The sequence below is a fragment of the Haemorhous mexicanus genome, chromosome 20 (genome assembly GCF_027477595.1).
Source record: "Haemorhous mexicanus isolate bHaeMex1 chromosome 20, bHaeMex1.pri, whole genome shotgun sequence".
In the NCBI taxonomy this organism is placed as follows: domain Eukaryota; kingdom Metazoa; phylum Chordata; class Aves; order Passeriformes; family Fringillidae; genus Haemorhous; species Haemorhous mexicanus.
Genome location: NC_082360.1, coordinates 9,470,743 through 9,483,773, shown reverse-complemented (window position 1 = coordinate 9,483,773; position 13,031 = coordinate 9,470,743). Strand labels below are relative to the sequence as shown.

Here is a 13,031-nt window from a genome sequence, read left to right as displayed (position 1 = left end):
CAGGATCCCCCATCCTGGCCACGAGGAGCAGGGAGAAAAGGACACAGCAAAGGATGAGAAATTCAAACCAGAGTGGGTACCTGCTGCTATCCAGGACCACTCCAGGAGCTCCCAGTGTCACCCCTTGTGCCAGCAGGGGTCAGGGAAACTGAGGCAGGCAAGCAGAAGTGATGGCTCAGCTGTGCTGTGACATGGGATGGGGACATATCCCCATGGTGAGGCACTTGGTGCTGACCCCGCGGGGGGATGTCCAGCCCCAGCCTGGGGGGATGGATGGCAGGGCAGAAAAACAAATCTATGGTTTGTTTTCAATTTAAGATTCCAGAGATTTTGATTTGAGCAGAGAGGGGCAGCAGGCACCTGGTGAGGGGTCTGCCCGTGGGGCAGAGGGGCAGGAGCTCAGTGTCTGCCCCCTGGGGCCTCCCCAGGGCTGACATGTTTACCAGCCAAGCTCCATCCCCAGCACAACCGTCCTGACAATGCTCTGAGCACAGTCAGGACTTCATTCCAGGAAAAAGGTTTTCTACTGGCATAGTTTATACTAGTTCTCCTCACAGAACAAGCAGCACCGACAAAAACATACTTCTGCAGATTTACCAGGATTTCTGCCAGCTCCTGGGACAGGAGAATGTTTTTCACCCATCTCACTGCTGGGTCTTTCAGAGAAAACATTTCACATGCCGAGCAGGGCTGGGCAAACCCCGGCAGAATAAATGAACTGGAAGTCCCTGAGCCATCCGGCGCTCGGCGCAGGGGCCCGCGCTCCCCTGCTCTGCCCAGCCCGCCCCCTGCTCCAGCTCCCGCCTGATTTATGCCCACAGCCAGGACTCCTGCTCTGCTTCCCCGTGGATTACAGAGCCCTCAGCCCCCAGCCCTGCTGCTGGAGCTGCTGGGGTGATGGAGAGGCACGTCCTGCTGCCATCCACGGACCCACCATGGATGTGCCGGGGAAAAGGATCCCACCGAGGCAGCAGGGAAATTCCCCCAAAAATATGGGGGAAAAGCGTTTTACAGAGGGGCTGGGGAGGCTGCAGCCACCATCCCTGTCCCCCCACAGGGCCCCTGCAGCCCCCTGGGCTCCCCAGAGCCTTATTGCTCTTGGAAAGCCCAAAGGAAAGGAGTGGGAAGGTGAGGCAGAGAGAGATGCAGAGCACCGACAAGAAATACCGAGGAGCAAATCGCTTTGGGTTTTTCATGCCAAAGATATTTGCATTCTTATTTCTGCCCTGGAGGCACAAACCTCTTTTGCTGTCCCACAAGCACTTGCACTGTCCTTACCAGGAAGAATTTCAGCACGGGGAGGATGACCCATTCCCAGGGAAAAGCTTGTGAAAAGCTTGTATAACGGGATTTTGGTGCTCACCCTTTTTCTGCACCCCCGAAAGGCAGGGCATGGCTAAAGGACACCCACCTCAAAGGCTCCCTCAGAGGAAGGGGTTTCCTGTGGGACAGGGAGATAGGAGGCTCTCAAGGACACACAGGGTGCACTCCCATGGCTGAGGACTCAGATTTCTGATGGATTTCTGATGGATTTCAAAATTATTTCAGCTTGTTCAGGAGGGGACTGCAGAAACCTCCCTGAGAGCAGCAGCACTTGCTGGAGGCAGCAGCTGTTGGGCCAGCATTGCCAAGAGAAACCAGCAGCAGCTTTCCCAAAGTTCCCAAAAAAATGGAACAATTTGCCTCATTTGGGGCAATCAGGAGAATTTTGCCCCAACTACCTGCTGCCCTTGGCTGTGCAGCAATCCCTCTGGGGAAAAAGGAAGGGAAAGGCAGCAGAAGGGACTCTGGCCAAGCCAAACACAGCAGCCCTTGCAATGCAGGGACATTTTAACCTGGCTGCTTTTTCCAGGGACCAGGATCAGCAGGTTCCACATTAACCCAGCACCCAGTGGTGGGCTCCTGGCCGAGGTGAGAAGTGTGGTCACCCACCCACTCTGACCCCTCTGCTGTTCCCTGCAGGCAGAAGCCCTCAAGGAATGGTGCAAGACTCCAAATCCTCCTGGCAGCATCCATCTGTGCCCAGCTCACGGAGAGCAGGAGCAGGATGGAGCAGCAGCAGCCAGCTGAGGCTGCCAGAGCTCCAAGAGAGCCTGGGCAATGCTCTCAAGGACAGTGTGGGGTTTTGGGGTGTCTGTGCACAGCCAGGAGTTGGACTCTGTGGGTCCCTTCCAGCTCAGGGTGTTCTGTGATTTCAGGCTGACTGAACCCCTGCTCCCTCCCTCCCTCCCTCCCCATGCCTGTAAGTGGTGAGTTGGTCTCTCCTGCTCTGCTTGACTCACAAATCCCTACTTTTTAAGCTTCCTACATAAAGGACATGTTTTCCCTTAAAAATCCAATTAAGGAGTTGGTTTTCCCTAGGAAATGCAACCAATGGAAATGTTTTCTCCTTATAATTCAACCAAGGGACATGTTTTTCCCTAAAAAAATGCAACTAAATGAGATGCTTTCCCCTAAAAATGCAAAAAAAAAGGCATGTTTTTCCCTAAAAGTCCAGCTAAAGGAGATGATTTCCCCAAAAAAATATAGGCAAGGGAGATGTTTCCGCCAAAAATGCAACTGACAGAGACAGTTCCCCCTAAAAATTTAACTGAGGGAGATGTTTTTTCCCTAGGAATGCAACTAAAGGAAATGTATTCCAAAAAAATGGGTTTTTGCCTAAAAACAAAATTTAAAAAAGGAACTAAGGGAGATGTTTTCCTCTAAAAATACAACCACGAGAGATGGTTCCCCCTAAAAATTCAAGCAAGGAAAATGTTTGCCCTAAAAATGCAACCGAGGGAGATTTTCTTCCCTAAAATGAGATTTTCCTTAAAGGAAAGGAGGTTTCCCCTAAAGACACAACTAAAGGAAGTGGCTTCCCCTAAAAATACAACCCAGAGTGACATTTTTCCCTAGAAACACAACTAAAGGAGATGTTTGGTCCTGAAAAATACAAACAAGGGGCATATTTCCCCAACACCGCATCATGCGCAGCGCCCAAAGCTCCGAGGGGACAAAACCACCGGGGGGCGGGGGGGCTCCGGCATGTGCTCCCCGCATCCCACCCGCACCGCGGGGATGCTCCGGAGCCCGCACCTGCCGGAGCTCCCCGTGCGGGGCAGGTGCGGGCCGGGGGCTGCGGGGGCTGCCGGGGATGCTCCGGAGCCCGCGGGGCCGCCCCTGCACCGCCCCTCCCGCACACGCGGTGCCGCCGCTGGGCGAGCCGGGCCCGGCGCCGCGCACATGGGCGCTGCGGAGCCGCCGGCGGAGACCGGCTCCAGCCGGTATAAAAGGGCTGCGAGCGAGCACCGAGCAGCAGCAGCCGCCGCCGCGGGCAGCGGGAGCAGCAGCGGCCGGAGGCCGGCGGGCAGCGGGGCCGCCTCCTCGCCGAGGGTCGCCCGCTCGCCCTCCCGGGCCATGGGCAGCCCCTGACCCCGCCGCAGCACCGGGTGAGTGGGGCTCCCGCCCGGGCATTCCGGGGGAGCTGGGTGGGGGAGGGCTTTGTTTCCCTTTTTTTTTTAATTTCCCCCCTCTTTTAGGGCGCTTTTTAACGTTATTTTTCATTTTTTCCAGCGTTTTCCTTCCCCACCTCCCCTCGCCCGCATCCCTGTATTTTTAGCCCGCGGCCCCGGCGATGCAGGAATCAGGGCTGAAATGTTGGGAAAGTGATGCAGGGAAGGGGGGGCCACGCCGGGCCCCTGCGCTCCGGCTTCTTCATTTTCAATTTTTTCTCCGGCCACCATTATTTCTTTTAATCTTTAAAGGTACAAAACATACGCCCAGGTTTGCGGTTTCGCTGGGTTGTTTTTCCTTCCCTTATCTCTTTTTTTTTTTCTGTTCCCTAAGCGTGCTTCCTCCCGATCAGCTTTTCCCCCCCGTATTCCCCTCGCAGTGACACAGGAATTCGTGGCAGCCCCGTCCCCTCTCTCGGGGGGTCTCCAGGCACTTCCCGCAAAGTTCGGGGGTCCCGCCCGTGCCCCTCGCCCTGCCCGGCTGCAGCAGAGCCCGGCGCGGGCAGCACCGCAGGGAGGGATGCAGGAGCCCACGCCTCGCTCCATCCCTGGCGGAGCGGATCCCCCGGGAGCCGCGCACCCGCCATGCGGCACCGCAGGAGGGGCTGCGGGGCCTGGGGACCCCCCTGCCCCGCTCGGGGACCCCCGGCGTGGGCTCGCAGCCCGGCCGGGCTCCCGCGGGGCCGGTGCCGCGCACTCGCCTGCTCCGCCGTGCCGAGTTCCGCGGTGGGCTGCGGCCGGGGCTCGGAGCGCGGAGCCGAGGAGCCGAGTCTAAAATGGAGGAGGGAAATGCCGGGTGGCTGCCGGGGACGGCGGCGCGGGGGGAGCGCACGCCCGAGCCGCAGGTCCGGGCGGGACGGGGCGGCACACGGGGCGGCCACGGCGGGCACCGCTCCGCGCCCTGCCGGGAGCCAGCGCCGGGGCTGACCCGCGCTGTGTCCCACGGTGCTGACTCCGGCACTGGCACCCCCACGCGGGTGCGGCGGTGACCCCCGGCACTGTCCCCCCCGCACAGGTGCGGCGGTGACCCCCGGCACTGTCCCCCCCGCACAGGTGCGGCGGTGACCCCCGGCACTGTCCCCCCCGCACAGGTGCGGCGGTGACCCCCGGCACTGTCCCCCCCGCACAGGTGCGGCGGTGACCCCCGGCACTGTCCCCCCCGCACAGGTGCGGCGGTGACCCCCGGCACTGTCCCCCCAGCACAGGTGCGGCGGTGACCCCCGGCACTGTCCCCCCCGCACAGGTGCGGCGGTGACCCCCGGCACTGTCCCCCCGCACAGGTGCGCCGGTGACCCCCGGCACTGTCCCCAGCACAGGTGCGCCGGTGACCCCCGGCACTGTCCCCCTGCACAGGTGCGGCTGTGACCCCCGGCACTGTGCCCCGCACAGGTGTGGCGGTGACCATGGCACAGGGGATGCCCTGCGGGTGTGGCGGTGAGCCCAGGACTGACCCCCCCCCACCCCAGTGCGGGTGATCCTGTCACTGTCCCCCTGCACACGTGTGGTGCTGCAGTGGCCTCGGCTCCGTGCTCCCCCCATGCAGGTGACCTGGCACTGTCCCCCTGCACAGGTGTGGTGCTGACCCTGGCACACCCCGACCCCCCTGCGGGTGTGGCAGTGAGCCCAGGACTGTAACCCTGACATTGTCCCCCCTGTGCAGCTGTGGCCGTGACCCCAGCACAGTGTCCTGCCCCCGACTGTGACACTGGTGCTGTCCCCCCCTGTGCAGTGCTGGGCTTCCATGGGGAGCTCCGTGTGGGACCAAAGCCACCCCCACAGCCCCCAGGTGACACTGGGCAGCGCTGAGGACACTCTGTATCTTATGGGGTGATCCCGTCCAGCCCCCCCTGCCCCGGGGGGTGGCAGTGGTGCCAAGGGCTGCAGGGGAGCTGGTGGTAGCGGGGACGTCCCCACCCCCTGTTTTGAGGTGTGGGCAGCCCTAAGCTGCCGTTCTGGACACAGCCAGGCTGGGGACGATGGGTGCCCTGGGGGCTCCTGCGGCTCCACCAGCCCAGCCGCGGTGGATCTTTCACGAACTGCATCCACCCGCCCCCGTGCACCGACAGACAGATGACAGCTCCCAGCTCCCGGGCTTGGCTGCTGGGAACAGCTCGCCTGGGTGCTGAGCTGTGAGTTTCTGCTGCTGGGCTCACAGGGCAGCAGCAGGAAGGAGCCCACGGAGGGACAGAGGCAGAAACACCAGCCCAGCTCCCACACTTGGCAGCACAGGGTCCGGCTCGTGGTGCCTTAGGGGTGCTACAGCTCCCAGGCTGTGCCTCTTCCAGCAAAATTCAGCTTAAACTGATGCCTGGCTGCCTCTCCCCTCTTTCCCCAGATCCAAAATGACGGTCAAAGCTGTAAAGATGCCGTGCACCTCTGCAAACGTTTATACTAAAGTGCCTGACGGAGGATGGGGCTGGACGGTCGCCTTTGCGTTCTTTGTTGTGGAAGCCCTGACATACGGCATCATAAAATCATTTGGAGTCTTCTTCAACGACCTGATGGACAGCTTTGATGAAACCAACAGCAGGATATCCTGGATAATATCCATATGTGTGTTTGTACAGACCTTCACAGGTAAGAGGAGCAGGCCCAGGTGCAAGGGGCAGTCCTGCTGCTGACTCAGCACACAAGGACCTGGCACTTGTGACTTTTGTGCCTCTAATGGCTCCATTATAAATTAAATCACAGCCATAAAGTTCAGAGGCTGCTCCTCAAATGCCAAGAAATGTCTGGCTCAGCCTGGCAGTCCCTTTGAGCCTCAGCTCATGTCTGTGGGTGGTGCAGGGACAGGGTCCGTGTCACTGAGCCCGACCCAGTTGTTCAGGTCTCACCAGCAAGGGGCAAAACCCAGAGTTTTCAAAGCAAACTCTGCAGTGAAAAGGATTAGAAATAACTTGAGCCTTGCTGAAATCCATTGGTATCCAGGCATGTGGCTGGAGATTTGTCCCAGGCTGCCACGTGCTTGTCTTTAAGTCCGTTCTGGTGATTTTGTAGCACGTCCTAAACGCTCCAGGGTGATGCTGTGCTGTGCAGGGAGGTGGCACCTCACGGTGAGCCGGGCAGGAGCATGAGGAGAGCCTCTGCAGGAGATGGTGGCTGTGAAGTTGCCGAGGTGGGTGCTGACCACGGCTCTCTCCCTCTCCAGCTCCTCTGTCGACGGTCCTCAGCAACCGCTTTGGCCACCGCCTGGTGGTGATGGCCGGGGGGCTGCTGGTCAGCAGCGGCATGGTCATCGCCTCCTTCGCCCGCAGCGTGGTGGACATGTACATCACCATCGGCATCGTCTCCGGTGAGCCACCCTCCTGTCCCCTGCCTGTGCTCCATGCTGCTGCCCCTCCCGAGCTGATCCCGCAGCGAGGATGGGCCCCAGGCTTGGCTTTGTGCCTGTGCCACCCCGGGCACCGCCCTGGACTCGGCCCTGAGCTCGTGCAGCAGCACCGGTGGCTTCTGATGAGCTGGGATGGCATCAAATCCTCTAATGCTCCTTCTCTCTCTGGTTTCTTCTCCTGATACTTTTCCCCCTCTCCAGCTTGGCCTGGGTGTTCTGTTCATGTCCATGGCCAGGAGCTTGCCTTGCTTAGGGGAACAGTTGCTACAGACTCAAATACTTTAGGCAGATGAGGTCCTCAAAGTGGACCCCGCTGGCTGTTTGGGAGCAGAAGGCATTATCTAGCAGGTTTGGGAGGCTGGGTCTCTTGGTTTGGGTTTTTACTCTCCTTTTTTCTTTTTTTCTTCTTTTCTTTTCCCCTTTCCAATTTACAAAAAAATAACATTCTGGTTTCCCCAATGATTTTCTTCCAGGGTGACTTGCTGAGTTGGCCGAAATGATACTGTAATGACCACCGGGAAAACCGACTTAACCTGTTCTTGCATCGGTGTTTCCCCCTCCTTTACTTGTTGTTATGGCAATTTTTGGCATTTATTCACAGGCCTGGGATACTGCCTCTCCTTCCTCCCGACTGTCACCATTTTATCACAGTATTTTGACAAAAGGCGCTCGCTGGTCACAGCGGTGGCATCGACAGGGGAATGTTTCGCCGTCTTCTCCTTCGCACCAGGTACGTGCCCACGTGCTGGGAGTGCCAAAGGCACAAATCCTTTCCCCAAGCAAACAGCCAGAGGCCAGCTCGGTGCCCACAAGTGGTTGCTCACACGCCCATGGCACCCAGAGTGACGAGCTGTGCCAGGGACGGGTGTGACACTGCCCGAGCCCCCCCGGTGCCATGTGCCAGTGCAGGACATGCCTGGCTGATATGCAGCCCGCCGGGCTCCCTATATAGATCTGGCAGACTAAAAATAAGCCCGAGAAACTTCAGCTATTTAAAACACACAGTGCACAGAACTGCTCCTAAAGGTTACTGGGCTTATGCTCAGCACGGGCTGCCAAAGTGCTCCAGCCTTTTGGGGACCTGTGCCCAGGCGTCACAGCCCTGTCACCTCTGCCCTTGAGGTTTATGTGGTTTGCTGTGCTCGTGTGCTCTGGGCTAATCCTCGCTGCAAAGCTGCTTTGGGTGCAAAGGAAGGCTGGTAATTAGGTGGTGACGTGCACTTTTGAGCAGAGCTGAGACTCTCTGCTAGCTGGTTTCAGGGTGGGGGCAGCTGAGAAAGGACACTCAAGCACTGAGTTTGCCCTCCTTCGCTGGGAACAACAGCCCCTTTGTCCCCAGACCTGCTGAGACCTCAAAAAAGGCTACCTAGAGGGTGGCATCTGCTAGCCAGGTGGTAAAAGCCACAGCTTTTAGCTTCTGTCTGCTGCAGCAGAGGGGAGGAATTTGGGTGCCAGACCCCTGGGTAGAGGGACCCCTGCTCAGCCTTTTCAAGAGGCACCTGGAACCTTCCAGTGGTGAATCTCCAGTCCCTTCCCTGGCTGTAAATTCAGTTCCTTGGTGTGACTACAGGCTTTCCCAGTTACACTTCTCCTCTTCCCTCAGCAATCACGGCCCTGAAGGAGCAGATTGGCTGGAGGTACAGCATGCTTTCTGTCGGGGTGCTGCAGCTGGGCATCACCGCCTGCGGCTCGCTGCTGCGCCCCATCGTCATCAGAGAGCAGGAAGAAGTGAAAGCACAGCCTCCAGAGGAGTCCACAGAGACAAAGTACATGCTTGAAAACGAACAAACATGCACCTCAATAGAGTCCATAGACTCAGGAGTCGATATAACTACCTCACCCAGCAATGTGCCTGGAAAAACCAAAGCAGAGCCGAAAAGTGAAGAACCAAAGCAACACGGACAGAACCCCGTTGACAATAACAGCACCCCTCCAGAACCAAAAACCAAACTACTGGACTTCTCTGTGATGAGAGACTATAGCTTTATCTGTTATGCATTCTTTGGCCTGTTTGCAACCCTGGGCTTCTTCGCTCCTTCCCTCTACATCATCCCCCTGAGCCGCAGCCTGGGCATCGGCAAGGACCACTCTGCCTACATCCTGTCAGCCATGGCCATCGCCGAGGTCTTCGGGAGGATTTTTGCAGGCTGGCTTCTCAACAAGAAGCCCATCCGCAAGATCTACATCGAGCTCATCTGTGTCATCCTGCTGTCTGTAGCCTTGGTTGCCTTCCCTTTTGCCTCTGGATTCTGGGGCTTGATGATATGTAGCGTTTATTTTGGCTTCATGCTCGGCACGGTGGCGGGCACACATATTCCCCTCCTGGCTGAAGACGACGTGGTTGGCATCGAGAGGATGTCCTCTGCAGCTGGAGTCTATGTCTTCATTCAAAGCTTAGCTGGGTTGGCTGGACCACCCCTTGCAGGTAACACAGACTTTGGTCTTGGTTTTGTTTCGGGGATGTTTGACAGCTGTGGGTGCTGATCTCTGCCTAGAAGGTATTCTGGCAGCACTAATCACAGCACTCCCCTAAAAGCCCTGCAACCACTATTGGGAGTCTCCCAGAGCCAGAAGACTGCAATGCAGCTCTGCAGAGTCCCACGGATGAGGCACTGAGGAACCTCAGAGGGAAGGGAAATGCTGCAGTGCTCCCCTGATCCTGTTAGAAACCCAAACCTGGCACCACTTCAGGCACAAGCAGAGGCGAATCCCTCTCGCTGTGCCTGTGCCACGCACTGCAGAAAGGTGAAGGCTGGCAGAACAAACAGATGCCTGCTGCATCTCGGGCTCAGCATCCCTGCAGTGCCCAGGGGCTCCTGACTGGCCTGGAGATGACACTGTGTACCCCAGAACACAACGGGGTTACTTTTTTAACGTGGCATCTGATTGGCACCGAGTTTTGGCTGCAGATAAAATGCAGATTAAAGCCCTACAGGAGGGCAGGGCAGGGCAGGGGGGGAGTGGGCTGTGGCTAACTGCTGTAAATGTTTTTTTCCAGGTGTCTTAGTGGATACGACAAAGAACTACAGCTCAGCCTTCTACTCCTGTGCTGCTGGCATGGTCCTGGGGGCCATGTTCCTGGCCCTGGTGAGGCCGTGCAAGACTGGGCTGTGCCACCACCAGCAGCAGCAGCAACAGCAGCAGCAGGTGGAGGAGAGCACGGCAGGGCCACCACCAGAACTACCAGATGACTTTATAGACATGGATATTGGAAAAGCAGAAAATTCAGGAAAAGGCTCTGACAGCGTGGTATAAAAAACCCTGTTCCTTCTTCATCTAATGTACTCAGTGTAAGGCTGGGGGAAATGTCAGCTCTGCTCCACGTTTTAAAACTCCATTCTAAAGGGAATGTGAAATTTTAAATGTGAACAGTTGCTACCAACAATTTTTTTTTTTTTAATATTAGACAGAATTTTTTTTAACCAACAATGGAAAGCTCCATAGAAAATACGGATAGTCACATAAGAATAACTTCTGTCTAGCATGAAGATGTGATGCACACTTGCTTTCCTGATAACAAGCATAGGTAAAGGTCCAACTGATCCATAAATACTGACGACAGCAACAGCAGAAGCAGCTCAGCCTCTGACTGTCACCCATCCCCTACCACCAATTCCCACAGTCCCGATGATACGAACTGGAGCATTTCATACACCACCAGTAGCCAACTGAATCTTCTTCTGGAGGGATACAGACTCACCTTTTAGCTTGGAGGAGGAGGAGGCCAGGCTAGATAGCTGACAATTAGAAACCATTGCTAATGATCTTAACTTGAATGTCACATAATGCTGGGAAATCAAAGGCTCCGTGTGTCTTTATGGCCAGTTATTACTGCACATATCTCATAAGATCATTTTTCTTCTCCCACCTGGGATCCTCAGAACTTTTTTCTGTTGATAGTCAGACCTGATGTACTGTTCCTAATTTAACTAGTATTTATTAATTTATTCTGAGATTGTTAAAGGAGGTTAGCTTAAATAACTGGAGAGGAAAAATGATCTTCTGCAAAACGGAAAGCTGTCTTTACATCAATCTCTTCAATGCCTATCTTGTATTGCTTGTGAAATTGTTGGGAAAATTACTCTTACAGCATAAAGTGTAGCTGTTTTTAATAGGTAAGTCTTAAGTAACCCAATTATTTAAAAAGGAAAAAAAACCAACAAAAAAATGAACTACAGATCCAGCATCTCTTTCCACGGCAAAAGGCTCAGCTGGAGCCCACGGACCCGGCCCAGCTGCTGGAACCAGCCCACCCCACAGGGAGGATTTGGCCCAGGATGTCTTAATGTACCCAAGCCCTTGGCTCACAGGTGCACAAGGAAATCTCTGCTGCAGCCCCAGCTGCCTGTGGCCCCCCAGGCCCTTCCCCTGTCACTGCCCCCAGCCCTGTCCCCACGGGGTGCTGGGGTGGCCGGGCTGAGCTGCACCCCTTCCCCAGCTCTCCCCTAAAGTCAGCAAGGGGCTTCTTGTTTTTTGCTGCTGACTTCAGTGAGAAATGAAGTGGAGCCTGTGCATGAAGGGAAGGATAAAGGCAGCATTTGAGCTGTTCATTCAGTCTTAACGGGAGAGATTCCTGCTCACAGTGACACGAGCTTGCTTACCCCACCTATATGCATCTTCTCGCCTCTAGGCAACTCAGGGGGACAAATCAAACGAGTCTGTTCTGGTTTGGGGGAAAAAGAAACCCCAAACCACCATTCTGTGTACTTAAGTGGAAGTGGCATCATCCATCAACTGCTACACTGACCTGTCTGTGTTTTACCAGCCATAGAAATGTGGGACAATCTGTAAAAGGAAAAAAAAAAAAGAACAACCTCTTTTTGGGAAGGTGCTTGGTTTGTTTTTTCTGTCTTAGATGTCCAAAAAAAAAAAAAAGAAAAAAAAAAGAAAAATTAAAAAAAAAAAAAAAGGAAAAGAAAAAAAAAGAAACAGGCACTCTTGCAACCAAGTGGCTGGAGCAATTCATCCTCACTGCCCGGGACCTGCGGTCTCGTGTCCTTCCTCTGCCTCAGCACTTTATCAGGGCCAGCAGAACCTCGCTGTGTTGCACCCAGGACTGGAAGATCCTTACAGAGAACTCGAGTTGTGTGAATTGGTGATCAGTGAACAAATAGCCACGCTGCATTACGATGTACCTTTAATTTATTGTTAATTTATGATACTTCAAGCGTTTTGGTAAATGTTCTGTAGCCTATCCTCGTAAGGTTGTTGAAGTCTTTGTGATTGATCCGAGACCTCACTACAGCACTTTGCTATTACAACTGCTTGGAAGTGGAATTAAGGCCTCCAGGTTTTGTGTGTGTGTGGAAGCTCCCTGTTCTGCAGATTTGCGAGGTTCTACTGTATTTAGTTTGGGGTTTTTTCTCTTTTTTTTTTTTTAATTACCAAGTTTCCAATCCAGATCAAATGCTACGTTTGTCACTGACCTCACAGTCCGTTTCTGTTCCTGTCTGCGTCGTGGCACGAGCAGGGGAGCGAGTGGTGAGTGTGTGTGTGTGAGGGCACAGCACAAGCAGGATTTACTGATTTGTTTGTAACAAAGTGGACTCTGGAAATACTCTTAAACACTGAGATTTGCAATAAACTTTTTCCTTTTTTTTTGGGTTTTTTTTTTTCCCCTTCCTCTCTTTTTCCCTTTTCTTCTTTTTTTAATAATAAACACAGCGAAGAAACTTTTCCTCCTCCTCTCCCTGTCCTGCATCCCTGGCTTGCAGTGGGGAGCTGTCACATGCCACTGCTGCAGCCTGAAGTGGCCCTGCTCTCCCTGGAGCTGGGCAATCCCAGGAGCAGGCTGTGGCTTAGTGCTGAGCTCAGGGGTGCTCCTGTGAGCCCTGACCCTGGCAGAGAGGGAGCCTTTCCCCTCCTGGTGCCTGAATTGTGGCTCCTGTGAGCCCTCACCCTGGCAGAGAGGGAGCTTTTCTCCTCCTGGTGCCTGAATTGTGGCTCCTGTGAGCCCTCATCCTGGCAGAGAGGGAGCCTTTCCCCTCCTGGTGCCTGACCCTGGCAGAGAGGGAGCCTTTCTCCTCCTGGGGCCTGAATTGTGGCTCCTGTGAGTCCTGACCCTGGCAGAGTGGGAGCCTTTTCCTCTCCTGGTGTCTGAATTGTGGCTCCTGTGAGCCCTCACCCTGGCAGAGAGGGAGCTTTTCTCCTCCTGGTGCCTGAATTGTGGCTCCTGTGAGCCCTCACCCTGCAGCCCTGATTAGAGA

At 55.4% G+C, this 13,031-nt stretch overlaps 1 protein-coding gene across 2 annotated transcripts; it reads left to right on the top strand.

Annotated features, from left to right (window-relative positions):
* Positions 1-3,272: 3,272 nt before the first annotated feature.
* Positions 3,273-12,422, top strand: SLC16A6 (solute carrier family 16 member 6). 2 transcript variants are annotated; one of them, XM_059864436.1, is made up of 6 exons: positions 3,273-3,431; positions 5,830-6,071; positions 6,643-6,786; positions 7,427-7,555; positions 8,429-9,250; positions 9,824-12,422. In XM_059864436.1, the coding sequence occupies exons 2-6, from the start codon at positions 5,837-5,839 to the stop codon at positions 10,078-10,080; spliced, it is 1,587 nt and encodes a 528-aa protein (XP_059720419.1). In that variant the 5' UTR covers positions 3,273-3,431; positions 5,830-5,836; the 3' UTR covers positions 10,081-12,422. The 2 variants fall into 2 exon arrangements, with proteins under 2 accessions (XP_059720419.1, XP_059720420.1); XM_059864437.1 differs by lacking the exons at positions 3,273-3,431; positions 5,830-6,071 and having other exon boundaries at positions 6,646-6,786; positions 7,299-7,555.
* Positions 12,423-13,031: the final 609 nt, after the last annotated feature.

Bases quoted from the DNA above. Each gene is read 5' to 3' on its own strand.
- SLC16A6 (XM_059864436.1), top strand. From the start codon at position 5,837: ATGACGGTCAAAGCTGTAAAGATGCCGTGCACCTCTGCAAACGTTTAT. The intron at 6,072-6,642 runs GTAAGAGGAGCA...CTCCCTCTCCAG, and splicing joins GTTTGTACAGACCTTCACAG to CTCCTCTGTCGACGGTCCTC. The intron at 7,556-8,428 runs GTACGTGCCCAC...CTCTTCCCTCAG, and splicing joins CGTCTTCTCCTTCGCACCAG to CAATCACGGCCCTGAAGGAG.